At 31.0% G+C, this 26,530-nt stretch overlaps 4 protein-coding genes across 5 annotated transcripts; 2 read left to right on the top strand and 2 right to left on the bottom strand.

Moving 5' to 3' along the window:
* Positions 1–2,114: 2,114 nt before the first annotated feature.
* LOC11418316 (ethylene-responsive transcription factor ERF119) lies at positions 2,115–3,209 on the bottom strand. The gene has a single exon (XM_003592427.2). It carries the CDS (start codon positions 3,207–3,209, stop codon positions 2,115–2,117), a length of 1,095 nt encoding a protein of 364 aa, XP_003592475.2.
* A 7,308-nt stretch (positions 3,210–10,517) lies between these two features.
* Positions 10,518–11,922, top strand: LOC25485231 (uncharacterized GPI-anchored protein At3g06035). The gene is made up of 2 exons (XM_013614415.3): positions 10,518–10,715; positions 11,190–11,922. The coding sequence occupies exons 1-2, from the start codon at positions 10,625–10,627 to the stop codon at positions 11,696–11,698; spliced, it is 600 nt and encodes a 199-aa protein (XP_013469869.1). The 5' UTR covers positions 10,518–10,624; the 3' UTR covers positions 11,699–11,922.
* Positions 11,916–15,122, bottom strand: LOC11417728 (peroxisomal adenine nucleotide carrier 1). 2 transcript variants are annotated; one of them, XM_039829968.1, is made up of 5 exons: positions 14,773–15,122; positions 13,632–13,863; positions 13,052–13,198; positions 12,777–12,955; positions 11,916–12,535 (listed from the first exon to the last, which is right to left on the bottom strand). In XM_039829968.1, the coding sequence occupies exons 1-5, from the start codon at positions 14,913–14,915 to the stop codon at positions 12,253–12,255; spliced, it is 984 nt and encodes a 327-aa protein (XP_039685902.1). In that variant the 5' UTR covers positions 14,916–15,122; the 3' UTR covers positions 11,916–12,252. The 2 variants fall into 2 exon arrangements, with proteins under 2 accessions (XP_039685902.1, XP_003592476.2); XM_003592428.4 differs by having other exon boundaries at positions 12,777–12,937; positions 14,773–15,120.
* A 2,279-nt stretch (positions 15,123–17,401) lies between these two features.
* LOC11409019 (mitogen-activated protein kinase kinase kinase NPK1) lies at positions 17,402–23,657 on the top strand. Its single transcript, XM_024770558.2, has 17 exons — positions 17,402–17,811; positions 17,892–17,933; positions 18,277–18,342; positions 18,428–18,538; positions 18,624–18,704; positions 18,789–18,866; positions 18,967–19,049; positions 20,280–20,364; positions 20,498–20,598; positions 20,766–20,805; positions 20,940–20,999; positions 21,095–21,141; positions 21,228–21,462; positions 21,551–21,787; positions 21,942–22,276; positions 22,360–22,427; positions 23,271–23,657. The coding sequence occupies exons 1-17, from the start codon at positions 17,557–17,559 to the stop codon at positions 23,336–23,338; spliced, it is 1,992 nt and encodes a 663-aa protein (XP_024626326.1). The 5' UTR covers positions 17,402–17,556; the 3' UTR covers positions 23,339–23,657.
* The last annotated feature ends 2,873 nt before the right edge of the window (positions 23,658–26,530 follow it).

The raw sequence follows: 26,530 nt of genomic DNA, 5'->3' as shown, positions 1-26,530 counted from the left end.
ATTGGTGGTTAAAATCGTATTACATTTTATTCGATTATGATTATCTTCTTCGGAGGCAGAATCTGTTGTTTTGCTGAAAAGCTCTGTTGTAATTTTCTTTTATGTTGTTGTAACTTTCAGTTTTTGTTTTGTGAACTATTTTGATTGTTAAACTATTCTGACACACCTTGTGCTAGATCAAGAGTAATTTTTTTATTATTGAGAATAAAAATTTCGATTCAAAAATTTTAAAAAATTGGAGTCCAGAGGAGCTTTATTTGATTTTTTGATATAATTTCTTTAGCTTCTTCAAAAAAATATAAAGTTTCTACTTTTTGCTCTTTTAACAAGAGCTTTGAGGGCATTTGTTAACGAATTTTAAAAATCAAAGGAAATGCTAACAAATGCTTTTATGACATATTAATAAGAGTCTTGTTAACGAATATCCTTTGACATTCTTTAAAAATTATAAATTAAGCAGTTAATCTTTAAAAAATGTCAAACATTCAATTCTTAATGCATTGAAATACTAATACACAAATTTGACAAAAGTTTCACGGAAAACTAGTTAGCATTTCTCATTTAAGTAATCAAAAGACATAATATTTATATAGAAAAATGTGTAATTATAATTTTGACAAGCATTTAACTTGTATTATTAAGACATGATTTTCTTTTTTTAGATTCCTTGCCAGATTGAATGTTCAACAGGGAGAGATATTTCTAAAGACATACTAATACAAGTTAAAGACACCAAGCATTTAACTTGTATAATTTTGACAAGCATTTAACTTGTATTATCAAAAGACACCTGAGCAAAATAATAGAAAAGATATGATTGATGAATTGATTAAAAAATAGTAGTAACAATTGAAGGGAAGAACATTCAATCTGGCACCATTAAATGTGGAACAAATTGGTCTGCTTGCGAAATTGGCAATTCCAATGGAAGAGAAAGGTAAATATGTGAAGTCAGACGATAAAAGGCTACGTGATGGCAAGAATAAAGAGGAAGGAGAAAGCGCTATTACTCGATCATTACCTCATGATAAAAAATTAATGCAAATTTATGTCAACCAAAATACTCTCCATTGCAACGTTGACTCTCATGAAAAAGATGTAGTACCAAAAAATGATAAAAGCGGGTTTGACGGACAGGCCTGCCAAGAACAATGAGTTTTATGAGTTGGAATTGTTGAGGATTGAGCAACCCAAGCACAGTTCCGACACTTTTATGGGAGACTTTAATGACTTATTGTCAAATGAAGATAAAAGGAGCCGGGTAAATCATCCACCATGGAGGATAATGGGTTTTCGGGAGGCAGTACATAATAATGGTTTGATTGATCTTAGATTTTCTGGGTATCCATTACATGGTTGAAAGGTACAGGGGGAAAAATTGTAAGGAAGAAAGAATTCACATAACAATGGCAACACAAGCATGGTATGATATATTCTATTAAAGTCAATTGCATAATATCATATCACACCAATCAAATCATTATTCAATTCTATTCAATATTCATGAAAAACAAAGACGAAGGGGAAAATAAGGAGTTTAAGTTCGAGAATGTATGGTTAGTGGAAGAGAATTTTGAGAACATAGTTGTTGGTGGATGGGAGGAAAATCCAAATGTGGACGTGTTGTCTGGGATGAAAAGTTGTACGAAGGATATGAATAAGTGGGGTCGTAAGTTGCGAAATAAGTATTAAATTGCTATTGACGAGTGTTGGGAAGAAATGGATTAATGCTAATAATGTAAAACCACGTAGACAAGCTCGTAGACATCAAACGATAGAAAAGAAAAAAAAAGATAATGTATCCAAAATATTTGAAGGTTCATTCATACACAACAATAGAAGAACTTTCAAATCAAAATATTACTAGCAATTTAGAATAGTTCAAGAACTCTCTTTGGATGTCTCTATTAGCATAAGAAAAAGAAAGGATCTTTTGTGACATTCAACCAAAACTTACAACTCCTCAATAAACAAAATATAAAATCAAAATGATAGTAGAATCACTCTCAACCAAAAACTGATTATGCACCTCATATTGTCTCAGAAAACTACATAAACATTATTAGAATCTAGAATACTACTTCCAAAGCCTCACTCCTAGGAGACTGCAAAACTTAGAGAAAATATATGTTGTGTTGGAAGGGCGCATCAATCCAACCAGCAAATTCGTCATCATCACCAATATCACCAAAATCAAAATCAGGAAGCTCACTAGGTCCATTGTCATCAAATCCATGAATTTGAATATCCTCGAAGTCACCTAAGTCACCACAGCCACCAAATTCTTGAAAATCTTTTCCAAAATCATCAATGTTAAATTGATCAAAATCAAATCCCAAACCAAGATTGGGATCAGTCCCAATTGGATTCTCAGTAACAACTGGCTCATGCAGGTTAAAAACACTAGGATTTGGAATTTCTAGCTCTTGAAGTTGACAAGACATCATTGCACTCGCTTTATTTACAACAACGACTACATTGTTTGATGGAACATCAACCTTCTCAACCAAATTGGATGTTAAGGTATCCAACTCAAGCATGGAAGAAGGCGGTGTTTGTAAGAACAAGTTCTTAGAGTCTTTAGTAGTTGAACATTTCTCTGACACTAAAGCATTGGCATCATCATCATTTGCAGAAGAGTTCTTGTTCAATGTTACAACTGGAGAGGTTGCAGAAGATTCTTTATTGAAGCATCTTTTTGGTTTTGTTGCCTGAGAATCAAGTGCAATTTGAAGCCTTTCGGATTCATAAGCTTGAGAAGCTTCTTCTTCGGTATCGTAAGTTCCCAACCAAATTCTAACATTTGTTAAAGGATTACGAATCTCAGCAGCCCATCTTCCCCATGGCCTCAAACGAACGCCTCGATATTTGGATGAAGGTTGTCTCCTTGTTTTTGGAGAAGTTATTGTTGGAATAACTTTCTTCTTGATTTGACGTTGTGTTGAAAGACACGCCTTTTTCCTCGATACAATCTTCGACTTCTTAGAGAAACTCTTATGAGAAGCCAAAGAAGTTGCAGATACATGAGGAGGAAGAGTGACCTCAACGAAGCTTCTTTTTGACGTTGTTCTTGCATGTTGTGATTCATCTTCAGATGTGTCAGTTGCCTCAGGATCATTATAAACAACTTGCAACTTCCTTGTGATCAATTTGGATTGTTTCAAAAGGTTAGGCCTTGGTCTAGCTCTAGATTTTCTAGAACCCCGCATGGTGGGTTAAAAAAATATTTTAATTTTTTTTTAGTTTGAGAAAATAGAGAATTGTTGGAAAAAGAGAATTGTAAATCTTTGTATATGAAAGCCTCCAAAACACACAACTCGACTACAAGTCCTGAAAAATTACAGAAACATCATTAAACTCATAATTCATAAACAGGAAGCAAAATTATAATAAAAAAAATAATATTAAATGACATAATAATGATAATAGTATTTGATATTGAAGAAATTATTATGGTAACCGATGAACGAAAAAATAAAGGGAAAATCAATTTAAAAACAAAATTTTTTTGCCTCGATCACATTGAAACAACTGGAATCATAAAAAAATTGCTCGTAATGACAAAGAGAAAATAGAGAATGGAATAGAACACGAAAAGAGTCGATAAAAGAGAAGGAATAGAGAAAGTCCAGAGGTTCCTCAACGGAACCCCAATCAATGATTTCAAAATAAACCGAGAAGACATAAATTCATTGTTCGTCTTCTTTTAAAGACCAAATTCCTAAAAAAAAAAAACGCTTCAACCATCTACCTGTTCCCTTTAAACCAAGAAGAAAATGAGAGACCAAACTCCTTGAAAAAAAATGTTTCAACCATTACTCTGTTCTCTTTAAACCAAGAAGAAAAAGAGTATCAAATGGTGAGTGACGCACTAATATCGAACAAAATATAACATAAAAAGGTCCGCAAATCTATGGTATTTTATGTTCTATTCTTTAAAAAAAAATTATGTTTTATAACAGCCAAATAGAAAAACATAAAAGTGTTAATTTTTTTATCGATCTGAAATTTTGTGCTTGTAACATGGGGTGAAACAAAATCAAAAAATAAAAAAGCAACAAAGAAATAATCGATCTCAATACAACGCACACCATCTATTAAAACACACACACAAATCTTAACACAAACACCAGAATTATTATTATTATTAAATTAACAATGTTACAAAGACTTAATAATCAATAAATTAGTATTTTAATGAAAAATGAGTTTTTCATGGAAAAATAACACACACAATAAGCACAAAGAGTTAGAGCGATAAAGAAAGGATTGAAACTTGAAAATTTAGAGTAAAGTGAAAATTTTACCCTTTCGTTTGGTTTTCTCACTAAGGCGAAAGAGACTTTTGTGTCTTTGCCTCTGTATTTCTTTCTCCCATGTCACTATCTATCACTCTATATATGTTTGCAGTTTTTCTCTCACTCTTATTGGCCCCTTGTCTGTCCTCACACTTTATTATATGCTACTAGGCCCTCCATCAATTTTTCATTTTTAATGGTTGGTCAAATAATAACCAAAATTTAGGAATTTTTTTTGGTAGGTAAAACATAAAATATTATCATTCACACTATTCATTGAATTTAAACATAGTAGTAACTTCTCAATTTTTATTTTTATTTGGAAAGAACTTCTCAATTTTAATTGTGTATTGGAAATTGATTTTTAAATATTAATATAATATTAAATAAATTAGATTTGATTTATATATAAACGCATTTTATATTTCAATGACTTGGATTTGATTTATAATAAAAATATTATTATTTTTTTACCATTTTTTAAAGAAAATTATCAAGTGCATGTTTAGTATCCTAATTAGTTTGTCGAAATTATTGTAAGTCCTCATAGTTTTTAAAAATTAAACGACGTAGCTTTTACAAAATCACAACAACCAACTAAAATTTCCGGAAACTCAATATCATGTTAAAGAATATAAGTAAATAATAAATTTTTGTTATATGCGACCGAATGTCTTAAGTGCATCACACTCTCAGAGAAGTGAATCATTGCGCCGATTTCATGGCCAAGCTAGAAGTTACGTCAAACATTGAGTTTTGTGCACGTTCGTCCCCTCCTCATGATCTTCTCAACATGCTAAGGAACGATGCAATGAGAGTTTTCTTCCCAATAGCTTGAGTTTTTTTTTCCTGTTTTCTTCCTGCTTTCTTTTTGTTTGTTTTTAGCTTTGTAACAAAAAAAAAAAAGTCTTGAGTGCATTTGTTAAGAAAGAGGTTAAAAGAAATTTTGTCTTGAATCTGCATAGTGTTAAATGATAATTTTCTTTTGAGCTACTATATTATTGATATGAAGATTCTATCGTCATTTAACAGTTATTAATCTTTATAGAAAAAATTTAGGACACACAAAGTGGATGGTTATACCCTCTGAACCGAATATGTTCTAACGATGACAACAAAAATTGAACTCATGATTTCACTAGTCAATATCTTATCAACTTAGTCATGTTCATTCATCTAGAGGTTTCAAATTTCTTACCATTTAGGCTTAAATGCTCAATTGGTCCCTTAACTTGATTTCAAGTATCGGTTTGGTCCCATAAGTAATAAGAGGTCTGTTTAGGTCCCTTAACTTTATTTAAAGTATCGGTTTGGTCATTTCTGTTAATTTAATTATAAAAAAAACGTTAAATTTTAATCCCTTAACTTATTTAATTAGTAGTAGTTTGATCCCTACACTTAACGTTTTTTTGAAACAAATTAACATAAAGGACCAAACTGATAATTTAAATAAAGTTAAGGGACCTAAACAGACATTTTATTACTTATGGGACCAAACCGATATTTGAAATCAAGTTAAGGGACCAATTGAGCATGTAAGCCTATCATTTAAAAAATTTAATGTTGGTATAAGATTCAAATTGTAATCTTATGAAAAGAAATGAAAAAATCTTATATAGAATCATGTTAAAAACCACCAGACTAACTACTTGATCAAAAGAAAAAGAATAAGGAAGTTTCAAATTTCTTACCATTTAAACAAATTTAATGTTGGTATAAGATTCAAATTGTAATCTTAGGAAAAGAAAAGAAAAAATCTTATATAGAATCATGTTAAAAACCATCAAACTACTTGACCAAAAGAAAAAGAAAAATGAAGTTTCAAATTTCTTACCATTTAAACAAATTTAATGTTGGTATAAGATTCAAATTGTAATCTTATGAAAGGAAAAAAAAAATCTTAAATAGAATTATCTTAAAAATCACTAAACTACTTGACCAAAAAAAAAAAGAAATGATGTTAAAAAATGTTATCGAATTCAAAATCTTTTATTTAGGACATTTAATTTATTCTTTAATGTATTTTCATTCTTAGATATTAGCTGCCATGGGCTGTGTAGCATCAAACTTTGCACACATACGTGAAATAAACCTAAGAATGAAAATACACATCGCTAGATGCACATCGGAATCCTATGTTTTTGCTGATCACGTACGAATCTGACCTATCAAACTGATCCGTTATGATAATCGAACGGTAAATTGACAAACGGTGAAATACACGTGCGTATAGAGTGAATGAGTGAGACAACATAGACTTCTTCCATTTTCAAATCAATTTTGAATTTTTATAATGTGTATAATTCACGTAATTTATTTTGAATATATTATTTAAATAAAAAATAAATATAAATGTTGTTCAATTTTTTATAAAGAAATAAAAATATTGTTCAATTTGCTCAATGAATATGTTTTTATAATGTTTAAATATTAATTTTTTAATTATAGATACTTAAATATATTTATAATCAAAATTATGTATTAACATGTGTGATTGACTACGACCTATATTTATAAATAGAGTGAGTACCACGCGGTAATAATAAAGATCGTTGGTGATATTGCTATTTAGAATAAACGCCGTCAGCAAGCGTTGTTCTTCAAGTGAAAAGTGCTACCTTTGTCTCTATTATTAATCTATTTTTGTTCTTAAAAAAAAAATCCATTTTCGTCAAATGACGGAGTTAAGAATGTAAGTATCAGTATTAAATTTGTTTATACTTACTATTGTTTTTATAATTTTATCTTTTAGAAGAGAAATGATTGGTTTATGTTTTCAATATAACAATATTAAGGCTAAATTACACAATGTGTCGTTTAACTTGATTTTAGATATCACTTTCGTCATTTATCTTATTTTTTTCCCCAATTTAATCTCTTAGATAACAATTTTGTCCTTCATCTTTTTCTTTTTCTGATTTAGTCTTTTATGTTATAAAATGCCAACATTGTGGTCCTTTTTTTATTGAGAACAAATAAAAAAAATTATAAAAAAAAATTGATAAAAATTCATCTAATTCATAAGCAAACTCAAATCTTCATCATACAGACATAAAAACCCAAATTTCGTTAAAAAGATCGCATAAAAAAGGATAACAATGTTGATATTTTATAACATAGAAGTATGTTGGTAAACAAATAATTAATATTGTTGAAAATACTAAATAAATCTTATAAAAAGGAACAATTTTTTTTTCTTTTCAACATGGTCTTTATATTTGGAGAAGATGGTGATAACCTATTAGTAGTAACTAACATTTTATAAAAAAGAAAACCTAAATCATTTTTTTAGAGAAATAATATTCTTTATTTTTTTATAAAATACGAGAACATAAATAAAAGAGGAATTTGAAATTCGAATTCTGATCAATGTATATATTCCATTCTGCCATTATTAAAAGTAAAAAGTGATTTTTTAAATTCATTGAATAATCGATGTATATGATCTATAATATAAACCATATACATTAATTATCTAATGAATATAAAAAGTTATTTTTACTTAAAATAGTGATTATAGAAAGTATAATGAAATGTTCCTAACAACTGAATTAAACCTACATGCATAATACGAGAAATAATCACTTTCAATATATAAAAAAAATGCTAACACATGGTCTTAAAGAAGTCTAAAATAGTGTATATATATTATCTTCGAAATTGTTTCTTTTAACACATTGAAACTTTAAAAAGTATTTTTCATGTAAAACTTGTTAATTGTTTCCTTTTTGGACTAAAAAGTATTTTTCTATGTAAAAGTTGTTAATTGTCCCCGACACAATGTTTAGGCCTTAGGGGCCAAATTAGTTCTCAACAAACATGAAGACCCTATTTAGTCATTTACAAATTGAAGCGAGACAACTCTGAATCATTTTCTATCATTGAACCTATGATGTATACTGTTAATTTGATCATATGACATTAACAATATCAGTTAAGCGCCAACGTTAAATTAAATGAATTTTCTAAGGGGACAAATTAGTCCCTAAAAAAAGAAGAAGAAAAAAAAAGAGAAAGCAAAATAAAACAAAAAAGGTTAAATAAGTTTTTCTTTCCTAAACAAATACCAATTTGGCCCCTTAGACTTTAACAAACTACATTTGCTTCTATTTTTTTGTTGTGTTGAAATAAATAAAAAAATGACTAATTTCAGTTTTTAAAATTTTATGGGGATATAATTATCCCCAAAATTTTGTAGGACCTAAATGTCCCTCATTTTTTTAAACAATACACGTGACAATCAATAAGACGATTAAATTATCACATATGACCAATCACAGTTCAAAAAGGAAGAAAAAAAACCCGATTGGAGAAACATATTGATAGAGGGACTAAATTGTCTAGATTTAATTTGGTATTAGACTAAATAGGGTCATTATTTTTGTCGAAGTCTAATTTATCCCTTGCACATTTTATCATAGACCAAAATGGATCTTCATTCTATAAAACTACAAAATATATTACAAACTACTCGCAAAACATAAACAAAAAATTACTTCCCTCAAAAAAAAAAAAAATTACTATTACTTCGAACCGAAAATATAAGAAATAGCTCTATTTCTTTGTCCATTCTACCATAATAACTTTTTTTTAGAATCTTTATCACTATTTCATTGGACTCTTTCAGACAAATTTTAGAAAAGATGCAGGATTGTAGAAATTATCCATATTAATTTCATATGCATTTTTATCATCACGAACTGGCATGAACAATCACCAATGTGTCTCTTTTCTCCCTAAAAAAAAACTAAGTGTCCCTTTTCTATTAATGCCTATAGAAATCAAAATAAACATTTTGTTTTCATAATTTTCAGTATTGTTTCTATTGTATATCAAAAATTTAAATATAATATTATAAAATTGTAAATATAATAGATTAAGTGATGAGTATTTATTGGTTACCTAACTATTCGTGGAATCTTCGTGAGACATTCTCTCACGGTAAATAGCACTCCCCATTTTATAATTTGTTTAACGTCAAACTTAAAAATATATTATAAAATGGGTCCATTTAAGAATGTGTACTCCCTTTAGTCACTATAGGACACACACACGCGAATGAATGGAAAGACGCTCATGATAGGTGACCAATCAGCCACCACTACTAGGCAAAACAGGTAAACCATGTCATAAAGTCATTGGATCTGAACTTGTTCTTAAGTACTCCCTCCGTTTTTTAATATAAGCAAAATTGTTTTTTTAGGTTCATTCAATTAATGATGAACCACATATATTATTAATTAAATGAATCTAAAAAATCAATTTTACTTATATTTAGAAATTGGAAGTTAGTAGTGGTCTCGTGTTAAAGTGGGTGCATTTGTTAGACACGAGATGAGCACTCTAGAAGTACAAGACCGTGTTTACAATTTTATCTTTTATATTTCAAATTTAAATTAAAATTAAAGAAAATGGTTACTACATCTTATTCAAAAAAGAAGAAGCATTCTACACCATAGAGAGAATCGTTTTTCTTCTTGTTATTCACCAAAAGTACTTGAGAGTGGTAAATGTTGAAAAAAAAATACCAGAGTGGTAAATGTTGAAAAAAATAATATCAAACACAATGATATTTTTGGTGGTGACCGAGGTTTGAACTCCGAACCTTGCATATATTATGCATTGTCCTAACCAATTGAGTTAAGTTCATGAGGACACACAATAATATAGATATACAATTATGAACAATAGATCTTTCAAAAAAATAAAATAAAATTATGCACAATAGAAAAACGAACGCAATACATACCAGTGTCTGTCAATCTCTCCTTAACTTTTATGAAATTTCGCATTAAAGATTACATTTAGGTGCACCGAATTTTTTTTAAGGATATTTATATTGTTAACGTGTAAAACATTTCTACCTCAGACACTAATAAAATGGATACGGAATTTTTATTTTAAAGGTGAAGTGTTGTTAATTTTTTTAAAATATTGTTTGCTATAAGATGTTTTCTATGATTAGAGGTTTAAGATAGTTTCTTCTTCCATGTGTCAAAAAGAAAAAAGAAAAAGAAAAAAAAATTCCAATCAAGTGGTGGAAATATAAGTAACAAACTATCCTCATAACCAAACTTATACCTGACACTGAAACATGGCCTAAAAACGTTGTCATTTCTCACCGTTGCAATGTCTCCATCAGTGTCAGTATGATGTCTAGCTTATGCTTCAAGAAATGGTAAAGCCCCCAGTACAAGCAAACTTAGGTAACACCCACATATAGAATCCAAAAGTGGTAAGTATTTTTATGTTGTGGAAGTCTCTTCCTCTAAAAGCACCAGCTAGCACAATTCTCGTTCCTTCTGGTATAACTCAGCTTCAAAAAAATGGTGTTACCCAAGTTCTCTCCGCTCTTCTGGATTCTTTTTTCTTCGTATGTTATTTTCTTGATGAATTATCCAGTTAAATGTGATGATGGTGAGTATTAACTGATCTTAAATTTTGTAATGATTTGATCATTTGCTTTGTGTTGGAACTTGTAACATGTTTGAATTGGTCAAATTCAGAATTTGTATTCACTGCAGTCACAATATGATGTTGTCATTGCATTTATGAGATCAATGTCATTGGATGAAGATCCCATGACTCATTTCTTTCAAGTTTAGCAAATCAAATTTAAAACAATAATGTGAGTTGTTCGTTCTTTCATCAAACAACCCTAATCTCGTGATTGCGATGAACACATCATGTTTTAACAGTCAGAATGCCTCTTAAACATTCACTGGACAGTCCTGTGCATTACTCAATTAGAAAGTTAGCTGACCTAGTAATGGCAGCATGTATTAAATAATAATGAATCAAATCATTTTGTTCATTGACAATCTCAGTTGTGACCTTTTTTCAGGCACACATGCACATTCACACTTACCCTGTTCAATATTTTTTCTGCAGATGAGAAAGATAATCTTTATCAGGGTATCAACAAGTATCGAGCGTCATTAAACTTGAAATCTCTTACAAAAAATAAAAATGCAGATTGCCTTGCTGATAAAATAGCTGACCAATTCAAGAATCAACCATGTACAAATACCACAGGTGCTAATACAGTACCAGGTACTGAACCTCAATTCTCCAACTACCCAAACCTTTTAGCTAAATGTCAATTGGCTATTTCTGATACAAGGGATGGAGCTGTTATGCCTGCCTGTGTTCCTGGCCTAGCTTCAGGCCTCGTCCTCGCTAACTTCACGAAATCTCTCTACTCACAGAATCTCAACGACACACAGTATACAGGAATTGGTATTGGCTCAGAAGATAACTGGATTGTCGTTGTCTTGACCACTGACACTCCAACAGGAAACTTTGCCCCCTATAGTTCTAATTCTGCCAATTTGATTTCCAAAGTTGGAATGATTTATTGCTCAATTCTCTTGTTAGCTGGCAAAATTTTCCTGTTATGATACCTAGAGGATGGCTATTGACAGTGCTTCATTGATGCAATTTTGTTACCAGTCAGAAACCGAATGCTACCATACAAAGGTTTTACTTGAATGTTAAAATGGAAATAATAAAGATATTATTTTTTTCTAGTAGAAAATTGAGAGATCCTTGTGTTACTATTGTTTGATAACGTAATTGTCTACTGAATGTAAAGTAAGAAAAACAGGAGGGTTGTTATTGTTGTCATTGTTATCAATAATATCATTTTTGAGCTTGGAAATTCGGCATTCGCCAAATGATCGGAAGTGCATAACATAATACAAAACTACTAAAAAAATGGCTAATGCAAGTCTACTTCAAGGCTGAAGCCTTGATGACAGAAAATCATATTATCAGAGAAGAAGAAACCATTATTTGAATTTTCATTTTTCGCATCCCTATTTTAGAAACACGATCTTAACCGCCAGCAACACTTACGTTCATTGCACCTGCCGCTCTTTACCTCCATAGCAAACAAAGCCAATTTTTGCATATGCTTAAATGAGATATTATTTATAATCTATTCATCACAAATTCAAGATTCTTTCAATTTGGGGGGATTGGCAGTAGAGAAGTATCTTCCAATGATGAGCATCAGAATCCATGTCGACTTTGTGATCTTCTCCTTTACCATCAGAAGTAATGCAGAGCTGAGAACAGTTTTCAATATCTGTGCCTGCAATCCATTGAAAAATCCCAAAAGGCCTTCTCTTTTCCAAATAGTATAGAGTGCTCCAGAGATTGTCCTCTGCGCCTTCTTTTCAGCTTCTGTACTCTTATTATCATATGAATCAGCTGCCTGAATAGTGACTTTACACCTATTGGAAATTCAAAACATCTTTCATCAGCATGTGCAAAATATAGCATAAACAAAGTAAAAGACAATGTATCATAGTACTTATTTTTCCCAAGATAGATCTGTGTAAAAATTTAATTATTTTAATTTTCTTCCTTTTGAATTTTATTATTAACTGGAATCATGGATCTGTAGAAAATCAAATTCTGTATATTAACACAGATAAAAAATCTAGAGATAAATAATTTAGGTTCATAATCCACCTGATAGCTGGGTATGTCAAGCATGTAGCAGCACATTTTGAAACTGCACCTAGCATGAAAGCAGAGAAGGCAGAAAGTGATTCCGGGGATGACTTTGCATCGGTTTTCTTGCTCATCTTTCCCTTTAGTAGTCTGTGTTTCAGCTGATCGAATGCAGTATACTGTTGGAGGATAAAAATCTGTCTGAGTATGGATAGTCATACAGTGTAACCTAATCTGGAATAATTGATTCTCTCTAGGTTTCATTGAATCATTGGTATAAACATTTAAAATACCTGAATAGATGGGTTTGTTGTTAAAAGAATAGATATGGCAAGACCATCAAATGCATCACTCCAGGTCCCCTCTGATAAGGTCTGCCAGAGTCCCTTGGATTTTCCAAATTCACTTGTCTGCATCCTTGAGGATGCTGTATCTAAGGGCTGTAAAATAGCAGATATTACTGAAGATTATTTGCCTAACAACAAGGAACGAATGAGTTTGGACAGTACATTACATCAATTAGGGACCAATTTGTGTCCCTTACAGATTTTATTAAAATTTACTTGATATACAGCATTAGTTAATCACGTTCTTTTTTTCAGTAGATAAGAAAGTTGTAGTATGATTAGAGCCTAGAAACTGTATTTAAACCCCAACCCACACAACAAACACAGCCGAGTACACAAGAAATGCAAAATATTGAACTTTCTTAACCATGTCATGTTTGCAGGATGGAAATTACCCTTTGATAAACTTAATTTCAAGTTAATTTAGGGAAGTATGATCTGTCGGCAAATAATAACAACCATATCACAAATAAGTATGTCACTAACAGTAATTTGTCTTTGGAAAAAAATAATAACTTTGACTTGCCTGTGTTATTAGTATTGTACAGACGCCAGACATAGTAGCGGCAATCAAGTTTGCTGCTGTTCCAATGTTCTTGTTTCCACTTTTTTCCAAATATAGTCTCTTAAAGTAGCTATAACCATAGAAATAAATAAAGGACGAAACGAAGGATTGGACATTTTTTGTCCCCAAGCCTTGGTACAATGAAAGCACTTGACGTTTAGAAATTGCTTCCCATAAAACATCAGAAATTCTCCTACATAAGATAGAGCAACAACAGTTACTATCAACTTCCTTGTTAATCTTGCCACAATAAAAACATTATCGTAAAAGCAAAAGAAAACTTGTAATATTGGCGATTTGAATATTATCATTGCCATTTGGCATTGTGTATGTTTGGATAGATAAACAACTTGATAGAACACTTACTCAATAAATGCTTATGTATAAGCTACTTCTACAATTAAAGAGAAAATGTGGTTAAATTGTTTTCACCTAAACTGTAAGATGTTTTCGTAAAACCATCCTGGAGTAGTTATTGTGATAAGCTGAAAAGAGCTTATTGACATACATCTGTTTGGATTGGCTTATTTTTGAGCTTATGAAAAATAGCTTATGCAAATAAATAAGCTTTTATGTTAATTTATAATTTTTCACCAACACAAATTATATCTTCATAACCTGTTATTTCATAAACTACATTGACAAGCTTATAAATAATACAAAAAGCTCATTTATTAACATAAGCTGAAATTGTTTTCATATAAACTGTAAGATGTTTTCATAAACTATCTGGAGTAGTTTTTTATTGTGATAAGCTAAAAAGAGCTTATTGACACACCTAAGCTATTTTCATAAGCTCTCCCAAACACACTCTGATAAGCGCTGCGCCGATGCCAATCCAAATACAAGATGTTCATAAAGCAAGCCAAACACCGACATTATCATTTGGTTTCCTCTATTGAACAATACTTGACAATGTTTTGAAGAAATTATAATTACACAATCAATTTCAACTTCATGCTTGTTTTTACCAAATACAAACAGGACTCTCTAATCCAAACTAAATTGTTTCATGAATTATAATTAGGTAATAATCAATTTGGGCCCAATAAAAGGAAAATGGGTGAAAAATAAGATTATAAAAAATAATAATAATAATAACCTGTATTTTCTTTGATGGCTGGCTTGAACTTCAGCTTGATATTTAGTTTTGCAAGTATCAAGTGGGTATAAGACGGTGGTGCTAACAAGGGATCCAATAGCCCCAGAAGTAGCTTCAGACAACGATTCAAGATCAAGTTGCATTTTTTCAGAAATAATGGAATGAACGAAGAAACACAAGGTGAATGAATGAATAGAGTAGGTGTAATTAACAAGATATAAAGTTTGGAATTATTTGTGATTTGAAACGGAAAGAGAGGCACGACAATTGGATGAATTGAATCCTCATAGTCATGGTCATGGCGAGAGAGCTTCAACCTTACTATGAGTTTAGGGAATTGAAATTTATCGGATTTTATCGTTTTTTCTTTTTCTTTTTATTTGTTTATTAATTTATTTTCATAATAACCATTTTAAATTTTAATTGCATCAATTTGTTTTTTATTTATTTATTTATTAGGGATTTGCATTCAATTTGTTATGAATTTTAATAATATGCTCTTTTTTACTCCTCCTTCTTAAGTGTCTCTTTTGGATTTTACAAGATTATTAAAAAATGACCGGTGTAATGTTGATTTTAATGGTAAAATAAGCTTAATTTATTAAAACATCTTTACTAATTTTAGTTAGTGAAATAGTTTTAGATGATTTTTTTTTGAGTAAAAAGTAGTTAGATCGATTGAAATGTAATAAACAAGGATAAGGTCATACATATTAATGGATAGAAAATAATAAAATAAAATAGTAAAGATGACACATGCTGCGAGACGGACGGAGTACTAAAAAAAACCATTTTTTTTTTATGTATTTTTGGTACAATGAATGATTTTTTTTTACCCAAATATTTTTTAATTTCATTTAATTATTTTTTACGAACGTGTTTTTATTAATTTTTATTTTATTCTACAATATGTAATAAATATTATAATAAAAATATTAGATTGATTGTTTTTATAATGTCTCACAAGCTACATGCATGAAGTTGCTCATAAGTACAATTAAGTGGAAAATCGTAAGAATTTGTTATGGAGAATCTGAGTTCAAACTTAAAATTCTCTATTTCTTTTGCACATTCAAGACATCTCTATCAAATCAATAAACTACTATGTGTATGCTTGGTTCCACTTTTACGGTGATCAAAATTGATTATATAAATGTATAATTGATTTTGATAAATTGATTGTATAAATTTTGTAGTCTTTATTTTTATAATTGATTTTTACAAACAAATTTATAGTTAAACTCATTTTAAAATAAATTTATCGAAACACAAATCACTTTATTTTAAACTCACATAATTAATTCTTACTACCACATAACCAAACATACACTACTTGACATTATTTTATATTTTTTTTACACTCGTGAATGTTTATGTAATAAATTTTTGGCTTAATACATCATTTGGTCCCTTAACTTATTTTCGGTTTTCCATTTGGTTCCCTAACTATAAAGTGTCTCAATTTGGTCCCATAAATCTTATGCCGTTTACTATTTTGATTCTCTCCGTTAGTATTTTGCAAAATCTGTTAACTCTTTGCCACATGTCATTTAAGATTGGTGATCAACGGTTGAATTTAAAAAGCACACATGACATATCGTGGACTCACAAGATACGATAACTTTCATCTTCATCTTCCTATAACCTTTCTTCAACCTTCATAAAAAAAATCAAATTTTTTTTTTTAAATCCAATTTTGATTTTTTTATGAAGGTTGATAAAGGTTATATGAAGATGAAGATGGAAGTTATCATATGTTATGAGTCCACGATATGTCATGTGTGCTTTTAAATCCAACTGTTGATCACCAATCTTAAATGACATGTGACAAAGAGTTAACAAATTTTGCAAAATACTAACGGAGATGACCAAAATAGTAAACGACATAAGATTTATGAGACCAAATTGAGACACTTTATAGTTAGGGGATCAAATTGAAAATCAAAAATAATTTAAGGGACCAAATTATGTATTAAGCTTAAATTTTTTATATTTATTTGTGAATAAATTTTTGGGTTAAATATGTTTTTGGTCCCTACATTTTACGCGATTTTGAGAATAGTCCCTACATTTCAATAAATGTTTTTAAAATCCCTACATTTTTTCTCCGTTAGCGTAAATAGTCCCTGTTGTCAAATTTCTAACGTGATGCCAATGTTGGCGGTTCAATCTCGCCGAAAAACGGCGGGGAACTTCACCACGATCTTTCTCCGCAACGTCGTAGATGCGGATCGCCACTGTTCGTCACATTTCCAGTGAAATATGTTGGTTTAGAGGGGAAGATTTGGAGGCCGAAAGCGATGATGTTATCGTTGAAAGTTTTTGCCGTTGCGGGTATGGAAGGTGTTGTGGTGGAGATTTGGTGGGGTGGGGTTGAACTTGTTAGGATGACTTGTGTTTCATCAACATGGCAGTGATGGCAGGGATCAATTGCACTAACGAAGGAAAAATGTAGGGATTTTAAAAACATTTATTGAAATGTAGGGACTATTCTCAAAATTGCATAAAATATAGGGACCAAAAACATATTTAACCCTAAATTTTTTGCGTGGTGTATGAAAAATAATTAGTTAATAAATTTAAAGCAAGCAATGTAGTTGCCGACAACGTACGTAGAATATCTTATTGCACCACTTGATATGATAGTGATTGAAAAGTGAAAACAAGGTAACCGTTATGACTCCACCATTTTGAATCACTTTACTTTCTTTTTCCCTCCTCCTTCAAATCAACTACTACACCAAACCCTAGAAATCCCATTCATTCCCTTCCTTCTCACATGCAATGCAAGACTTCTTCGGCTCAATTCGCCGATCCATTGTCTTCTCAACCCCGCCCTCCGCCGACGATGCACGCTTCTCCGGTTTCGCCAACAAGATCGGCTCCGCCATTCGCAAATCCAGAATCGGCAGCCTCAAATCTCCTCCTCCACCTCCGCCAATTCGGTGGCGTAAAGGCGAGCTGATTGGTTCCGGTGCCTTTGGGAGGGTCTACATGGGCATGAACCTTGATTCCGGAGAGCTTATTGCCGTTAAACAGGTCAATTTTGTTACCTTTTTCTTTGATTGTGTTCATTTGCGCAAATTATTGATCTTTTTGCTTCTTGTTGTTTTCTTTAGGTTTTGATTGAGCCTGGTATTGCCTTCAAAGAGAATACAAAGGTAAAAATGGTGTTTTTTAGTGTACCCTAATTTATAGCTTTGATTCTCATGGTTTTGGTTTCCTTGTTTTGAGCTTCATGGAAGTTCATTTTTATTGATCATTATGTGAATTAAGTGGCAATGCATTATGCATCAGTTCTTACCATATGAATTAAGCAATATCATTGATTTGGGATTGATCCTCTGGATTAGTCGGACTTTGGACCGGATACTGAGTTTCCGATAAGAAAAAAAGCAGTAGCATTGATGTGTTTTAATTTTATGATTTTATATAAGCTGTGCGTTTTACAATGTTGATGTTGAACTATAATCTGAAAAATCTGTCTCTATCTGGTTGAATCAGGCTAATATCCGGGAGCTCGAAGAAGAAGTGAAGCTTCTCAAGAATCTTAAGCATCCAAATATTGTTGTGAGTGTTAGTCTGAGTGATTTTGATTGCTTGATGTCGAATATAGTAATTTTATTTTATCCTTTTTGGTTGTCATTTATTATAGAGATACTTGGGAACTGCAAGAGAGGAAGATTCCTTAAATATTTTGTTGGAGTTTGTACCTGGTGGATCTATCTCATCACTATTGGGGAAATTCGGATCCTTCCCTGAGTCGGTGAGTGGATTTTACTTTATCAAGTTCATGGAGTATATCATGGGTTGTGCTTTTTTTGTTGCTTCATGTTCAATTTTTTTAACAGGTTATCAGAACGTATACAAAACAGCTTTTAGATGGTCTTGAATACCTTCACAATAACCGAATTATTCACAGGGATATCAAGGTACGAAGCTCTTTCTTTAAATTTTAGATGACTCTATCGTGTTCTGTCCCTCTCATATTTGGTAGGTGTGTTGTTGGGATATAGGGTGCAAACATTCTAGTTGATAACAAAGGGTGTATTAAACTCGCAGACTTTGGTGCATCCAGAAAAGTAGTGGAATTGGTAAGATAGTGTTGAAGTTATTAATTCATTATGCTATTACAAGCTTCTTGTGTAACTTTGTTTGTGGTCATGACATCTGAAGTTTGTGGGTTTGATATAGGCTACCATAAATGGAGCAAAGTCTATGAAGGGTACCCCACACTGGATGTCACCTGAAGTTATTTTACAGACAGGATATACAACGTAAGTGGACTAAATATTTGGAAAGAAAATATCATGATTGACAAGTCAACCAGTTCTGCATTTGAAGGTTACTTTGTCATAATTAATGTTTTCAAGGAAATAAGGATTTCGTATGACTTGGAATGAAAGGAAATATTTATCTGTTGTGACTTGTGACATGTTGAGGTCTGTACTGTTATCTCACCATAATTACAAAATTCAACTCATCAATTCATTATTAGGAAACTAGAAACAATTAGAAGTATTCTGTCAGTTCTATAGTATTCTCTATCTTCCTTGGCCAACTTTGGTTCCTAACAATAGAAATATAGACTTTTGGATGGTTGCGGAAGAGTGTAAGTTGCAAGAACTTTTCATGATATTCTATCTTTTTCCCTTCAATTCTAGGGAAACTTTTCTATATTTGGTTCAACCAGGATAGTTAAGCAATCACCATAATGAATTCCGGACACTGCAGTTCACTTCTAAAGCTAACATCACTGAGAACTGTTGCTAATTGTATATTCTTGTTTTTATCCTTTCTCATTATTTATTCATCTGCATAATTGTATATTCTTGTTCTTATAATTTTAGGTTTGACTTTTGAGGTTTTGGCTACCTGTGAGGTTACAATTTGTAATCCGGTAACCATAAAAATTCTTGACGTGTGTATTGTACATTACTATAACCATGTAGGGATTGTATTTCATATTTCGTTCTGTCCTGAAAATGCATATGCCCTCTTGTCATAACACCTAAATAAACAAAGCACATTTAGAATTTCTTTTGTTTTGGTCGGAAATGGATTTCTGAGGGGAAAATTGAGTTTTGAATTGGAGAGAATAATGTCAATGATGTCATTCTTTCCTCAAAAAAGTAAACATGCCGATTTCAACCATTGGTCCATCGCCAAAGCTTTATATAATATATTGCGTAATCATCTTAGACATGGTATAAATTCGGTAGACAGATAAGATTCAGATTTGTAAATGCAGACTAGACTATGGGAATGGGGTTCATTAATTTGTCTAAATTATTATTCAAAAACCCAAACGAAGTAATAACAATGTTTGATAATTTCTCATAAGCTTTGGTTGTTCCATTTGTTGTACTTTTGTTGTTTTCCCTCGAACCTATCATTTATGAGTGAACAAAGTAATGGCCATATATTATGTGTTTCCAGTCACGATTGTTTATTAGAATTACAAACGGTTCTTGGAACGACACCTAACTTATTTCATTATTTATTAGCTCTGCTGATATATGGAGTGTTGCTTGCACTGTGATAGAGATGGCCACAGGAAAGCCTCCATGGAGTCAACAGTATCCCCAGGAGGTACATCCTTTAAGTTCAAACCTTACTAAGCAATTTAATTTGATCATTGATTTTCAGAAGTTGATCTCTCTCTCTCTCCCTCCCTCTATAATTTGGTTCTTTGAAGTATTTTTGCTCAAAATTTTTCTTTTAGGTTTCGGCTCTTTTCTACATTGGAACAACTAGAGATCATCCACCCATACCTGAACATCTGTCTACTGAGGCAAAGGACTTTTTGCTCAAATGCTTTCACAAGTACATATATAATGCTTTTACCGGTCACCTTTATTATAATGACAGTAGTTTATTCTGACTGCATTTGTTTTAAATAAACTAGTTCTACAGTTTGACATTTAGGTTGAGGGTATTGATATGTATAAGAATTCAAGTTCTAATCACTACCCATCAATTTGTGGTGGCAGGGAACCAAATTTAAGACCTTCTGCATCAGACTTGTTACTGGTATTTTGCACATCTTCCTCCCCTTCAACCAACTTACGTAATATTCAATTATAATTACAGACATTGAATTTGTTTGCTCTTTTAACTTAACTTTCCTTCAAAATCATTATAGTGATTCTGCCTATTGTCTGCAGCATCCGTTCATCACCTGCGAGTATCGGGAATCTCGTTCAATATCACGCAGTTCAATCAGGGTTAGTATCCTCGGTGTGAGTTTATACAATGTAAACATAGACCATGTTCATAACTTCTAATTTTTTTTTCAACTGTTTACTTTTCCAATATCTAGGACTCTTGCAATCAGATGGTACCAAATGGGCTGAACACTAGAAACTTGTAAGTATAATGGGTAACAAAACATTTGTTGTTTGTGGAATTTCTAATAGGCATGGAGCATCAACTTCTATTCTGTTGTTCTGCAGTTTGGATTCTATCCAAGGATCAACTAGCACAGGCCTAAAGGATGTTTGTCAGACGGATAGTTTAAGGTTCTCGACTGTATATCATTCAAATTCCAATTCAAATCTTTTAAAAGCAGGTTCCTACCAGGGAGCAGACAACGATGATGATGACATGTGTCTAATAGATGATAAAGATGATTTTTTGGTTGATTCATCAGTAAAATCTAAATCCCTACTCGCTGCTGACGACATAAAGGTGCCAAATTTGTTTGTCATTCTTCCACTGTTTTATGATTAGTGTTTGTTGAACACTTGGCTGAATGGCTGATATATCACTGTAATAGAGTTTCAATCCAATGTCCGAGCCTCTGGAGGATGACTGGCCTTGCAAGTTTGATGAAACTCTGAATTTGAAGAAAAGCAGACTGAACTTGTCCCCAGATCAAACTACTATGAAAACTATGAGTCCCGCACCATCTCCTAATGCAGAGAATGAGTTCTCATTTTCAAGTGAACCTCTTGCGGTTGAAGATGATGATGAAGTCACAGAGTCCAAAATTAGAGCTTTCCTGGATGATAAGGTTCTATCTTAGTATGAAACCAGTTCACGTATATGGTGTCTTTCAATATAGCAGTTCTCAATGACCATTAATTTTTTTTTTTCTAGCCTTCTCTTTAAATTTAACATGGTTAGAATTAAAAACTGTTTCTATTTTCTTTGATGAATTACATCAGGCCTTTGAATTGGAGAAGCTCCAAACACCTCTTTATGAAGAATTCTTTGGCAAATCAAATGCAACCATTCCTCCTGCGCCTTTTGCAGTTGCTCAAAGTAAAGTTATTTCTGATGCCTCAAATGTAACATCAAAAAGCAGGTCTCCAAGTCAAACTAGACGACGATTCTCAATGGCTAGCATCGCCAATGTAACAAGCCCGGAGAGTCATAGAAAATATCTTACAAAACTTAGTGGCACGACTTCTCATTGTAGACCTTTGCGGGAAGTTCAGCCATCCAAGCTCAATGAATCAAAGGAGACTCTTCATGATGCTGAGCTGGGATCAAGTGTTAAGTATGTATTTGGTGCTTGATAGGGGCTATTGGACCTTTGTTTAATCTACCGTTTACTGAAATTGAAGCTGTTTTCATCTACAGCTCAAGCTTCTCTGAGATACAAAGGAAATGGAAAGAAGAACTTACCGAAGAGCTCGAGCGGACGCGAGGCAAGTTTTTTTTTATCTTTTTGACAATCAAAAAATGCAGATTCCCGTTTTTTCCTATGAAGTGTGGGGACTGCCCTATTTTCTATTTAGCCTTTTGGGCTTTATGAATGGCAGTTCTCCGTGCTTATAAAATAGTTATGGAAATACTAAAATCACCTTTAAAAAGTTCAAATGAACCAACTATTGAGCCCGGGAAAAGAATGGTTTAAGCATTAGAAATGTTGGGAAAAACTTGAAAGATATTACAATCATTACATAATACAAATGGACTTAGTCCGGGGTTGGTTGGGGGGGGTTGTTAAAATTTGTTTGAGCTAAGGGTTAAAGGAGTTGGATGTCTTTGGTTCAAACCCATCTCTTTGGTTCAAACCCGGACACAGGAGTAAATATTAATCTAACATCTAATTACTAACAATTGCCATTAAAAAATAATGGACTTGGTCCAATGAAATTCTCATTGAGAGTTTGACTTCCTTATTATTATAGGGATTTTATCTTTTACCCTTGAACTAGATAGAATAATTATGCTTAGAAAATTTAGCATAGTTGACCGACCTGGAATGGAAATATCATTCAAAATATATGAAATATTCAGTTTTGTTAGTAACCAATTTACTAGCTTCAATTTTACACTTTTAGCATATTCTCATGAAGTTTTAGATTAGAAAAAATTACCCATCTGAACTTGAAGCATTTAACTGTATAGTATTGTTCATTATAGCTTGAAAAATAATCTTAGACTTATTTTCTTTCTTGATTTATTAGAGCATGAAAATATGTTTTATTTGGCAGTATGTTTATAATATTTTCTGGAAACATGACAATGGGGAACTTATATTGCAGAGGTGATGCGTCAAACAGGTGGAGGGAAGATAACGTCCCCAAAGGATCGCAATTTTCTTAGAGACTAATTGATCATTCTTCGCTTCTCCAAGCTACTTCTCCTGTAACAAGGAGGACAAACTGTTCGTCCTTTGAAGAAGTTGCAAGTATATAACAGCATTTTCAATTCCCAGTAACCTTGCAATGAAATCGAAATAGATGTCGCATCGGAGAATTAGAAATATTGGTTCTGCAGGAAAATGTAAAATTAGCAGTACATTGATATTGGTTTTTTTTTCTCTCTTTCAATATTTTCCCGATTCTATGTATTTTAGCGAGATATGCATATAGTGTATTGAGTTATGTATAAATTATCATCTTAATAGAAATAAATGAAGAAATTTATTACTAGTATTCTTATAGTTATTGTGTTCCATGTAAAGTATAAATGAAATGACATGGCTACACAATCTTTGACTATCTTATAAGCAAATGATTAAGGGAAATGTTAACAAGTTAAGCAGCAAGGTGCTCTTTGAGTTGCCATATGTTTAGGGTTATCTTTGATTGGTCCATGTGCTTACCAAGTTAAGCATAATTTTGGTTATTGGTCCCGACTTGCATAAGACATCTCATTAAATCTTCTGTTCCCCTGAGCTAATGATTGAAGGGGATCCTTGAGGAGGGTCTCTAAATTTCTTTTCACATTGGCGGTGGAGGACAAAATATCAAAAGCGGTACATACTTTGATTTTTTGTTTTGTTTATACGAGACCTGAGGGAGTATCGCTTTTACAAGTTTACCTCTTTCGAAAGAGAGTCAGTTTATGCTCTAAATATATATTTATTATTGATTGCAAAAGAGTATGTAAAATAAGTAGCGGAACAGTTAAAAATTCATAGATGACTTGTAAAAAGGAGCATGGTTTTTTTTCAAAAGGATCATACATTTTCATTTGAAGACAATGTGATATAAAGGATATGTACTTGGGCAACGAAGAAATAGAAATATTGGCTCAGCAGAAAGTTCGTAGATGTTTTCCTCTTTCAATATTTTCCCGATTCTATGTATTTTTGTGAGATATGCATATAGTGTATTGAGTTGTGTATAAAAAATATCTTCTTAATAGAAAGTAAGTGCAAAAAGTTTGCTTCTAGCGTTCTGAGTAAAAAAGTATAAATGGAATTGGAATGACATGGCTACAGTCCTTGACTATCATCGTATAAGCAGATGATTAGTGTGGGTGTTTGAGTTTCCATATGTTTTTTTGAAGAAACTAAATTGATTTATAGGATCTCAAATGTGTCACATAACGAAACCTAGTATGTTTTTAAAATTTCTTAATTGCGGGTTTGATACATTTATCTATATTATATATAAATAAAATAACTCCTTTCAGTTCTTTTTCACTGATTTTTTTCTTTTCAAAAATGTCCTCAATTTTCAATAAACACATGTAACAAATAGATAATAATAAATTTAAATATTAAAAAAAATATAACAAACATGATATGAATATATATATATATATATATATATATATATATATATATATATATATATATATATATATATATATATATATATATATATATATATATATATATATATATATATATATATGCTTACTTTTTTATTATCCCAATTATACCCTTAAAATAATTTTTTATATAATAAAGATTGTTTTTGTTGTCATTAAAAAAAGAATTTAAATTAATTTTTTTTGTTATATTGTTGGTGTCATTGAAATAAATAATCATTTATTAAAAAAAAAATGAAATATCCCCGTGAGCTTAGCTCAGCTGGTAGGGATATTGCATATTATATGCAGGGTCCGGGGTTCTCTACTTCTCCATATTTAAAATGTGAGTTTTAGCCACTAGACTAATTGACAAAAAAAAAAAAAAAAGATAATCATGCTACTTTGGTTTTTTATAACTTGTAAGCAACAAAAAAATTATATTTTTAATTTTAATCAAAATCAAAATTTTATAAAAAAAAACACTGTTCATAATTTTCAAACGTTACCGCAATAAAAAGAGTGGAAAGACAGGCACGTAAGTGCCCGTCTTTTCGCTAGTGATTATATAATGAGAATTACAATATTAAATATTTTTAGTTGATTCCCAACTTGCTATCTGAAGATTTTTTAAAATATATTGGACCTCATTTGAATGTATATGTTATTAATTAAATAAACTTTAAAAACATAATTAATATATCATATCTTTTAAATAAAAAATTCAATTTTAAATTAGATAAATCACATACAATTGATTTTCTCTTATTGTCATGAATTAAACACAACTCTTGGAGTCATGCATACAATCACAAACAACAACACCAATTATTTCCATAAAACACCAAATATCTTGCAAATATATATTTTTTATTCCTCATATATTAAATATGACTTTTGAAGTCGTGTTAGTCATGTGACAATGTATATTATATATTTTAGAGAGATACAAGTTATTGTAAATTTTGACTCTTATTACATTTATACATTACTAGCGTTCAGACAGACAGTTTTTGCTCGTTTATCCGATCTTTTTACTGCGTAATGCATTTAAATTATGAACAATAGTTTCATGAAATTTTAATTAAATATATTTTGATTTTGATTAAAATTATAGGTATAAATAATAGATATTTTGCATTTTCATATTGTAACAAATTATACTTTATTTAAGGAAGGTAACAAACTACACATATCTTGTTCAACGATACCAACAATATAACAAATATATAAATTTTTATCATTGTAAATGAAACCAATGAAATATCCTTCTTATAATCAAATTATTTATTCGTATAATTTGAAATGAAAATTATTTAAAGGTATAATTGAAAGTGAAAAAAAACAGCCCAAAACCATGTATTTTTTTTTATCTATACTATATATAAAGAAAATAACCCCTTTTGGAAGGATTTTAGGTTGACTTTTTTGTTATTCCAAGTATACCCTTAAACAAATTTTCTTAAAATATATTATTGTTATTAAAAAATATAAGAACTTTTATCATATTTCTTATATTATCGTTGTCATTGAAAAAGATAAATATGGTTTGTTAAGTTTGTCACATTAAAATTCACAAATATCCAGATTTATATTTATAATTTTAATGTGTGTGTATAATATATATTTTAATGTGTGTATAATATATATATATATATATATATATATATATATATATATATATATATATATAATATCGTTTGTAATTTACACGCAAAATTATCTTAAATATCATTGATAATCCACACGTGTTAACGCAATA

Source organism: Medicago truncatula, chromosome 1 (genome assembly GCF_003473485.1).
Source record: "Medicago truncatula cultivar Jemalong A17 chromosome 1, MtrunA17r5.0-ANR, whole genome shotgun sequence".
In the NCBI taxonomy this organism is placed as follows: domain Eukaryota; kingdom Viridiplantae; phylum Streptophyta; class Magnoliopsida; order Fabales; family Fabaceae; genus Medicago; species Medicago truncatula.
Note: the sequence above shows the minus strand (reverse complement) of the source record. Positions and strands in the feature narration are given on the sequence as shown.

Coding starts and splice junctions, on each gene's coding strand:
- LOC11418316 (XM_003592427.2), bottom strand. CDS start 3,209: ATGCGGGGTTCTAGAAAATCTAGAGCTAGACCAAGGCCTAACCTTTTG.
- LOC25485231 (XM_013614415.3), top strand. CDS start 10,625: ATGGTGTTACCCAAGTTCTCTCCGCTCTTCTGGATTCTTTTTTCTTCG. Junction 10,716..11,189: donor TCCAGTTAAATGTGATGATG/GTGAGTATTAAC, acceptor TTTTTTCTGCAG/ATGAGAAAGATAATCTTTAT.
- LOC11417728 (XM_039829968.1), bottom strand. CDS start 14,915: ATGCAACTTGATCTTGAATCGTTGTCTGAAGCTACTTCTGGGGCTATT. Junction 12,956..13,051: donor CAACAAACCCATCTATTCAG/GTATTTTAAATG, acceptor ATACTCAGACAG/ATTTTTATCCTCCAACAGTA. Junction 12,536..12,776: donor TTGACATACCCAGCTATCAG/GTGGATTATGAA, acceptor AATTTCCAATAG/GTGTAAAGTCACTATTCAGG.
- LOC11409019 (XM_024770558.2), top strand. CDS start 17,557: ATGCAAGACTTCTTCGGCTCAATTCGCCGATCCATTGTCTTCTCAACC. Junction 21,463..21,550: donor TCGCTGCTGACGACATAAAG/GTGCCAAATTTG, acceptor TCACTGTAATAG/AGTTTCAATCCAATGTCCGA. Junction 22,428..23,270: donor AGAGCTCGAGCGGACGCGAG/GCAAGTTTTTTT, acceptor CTTATATTGCAG/AGGTGATGCGTCAAACAGGT.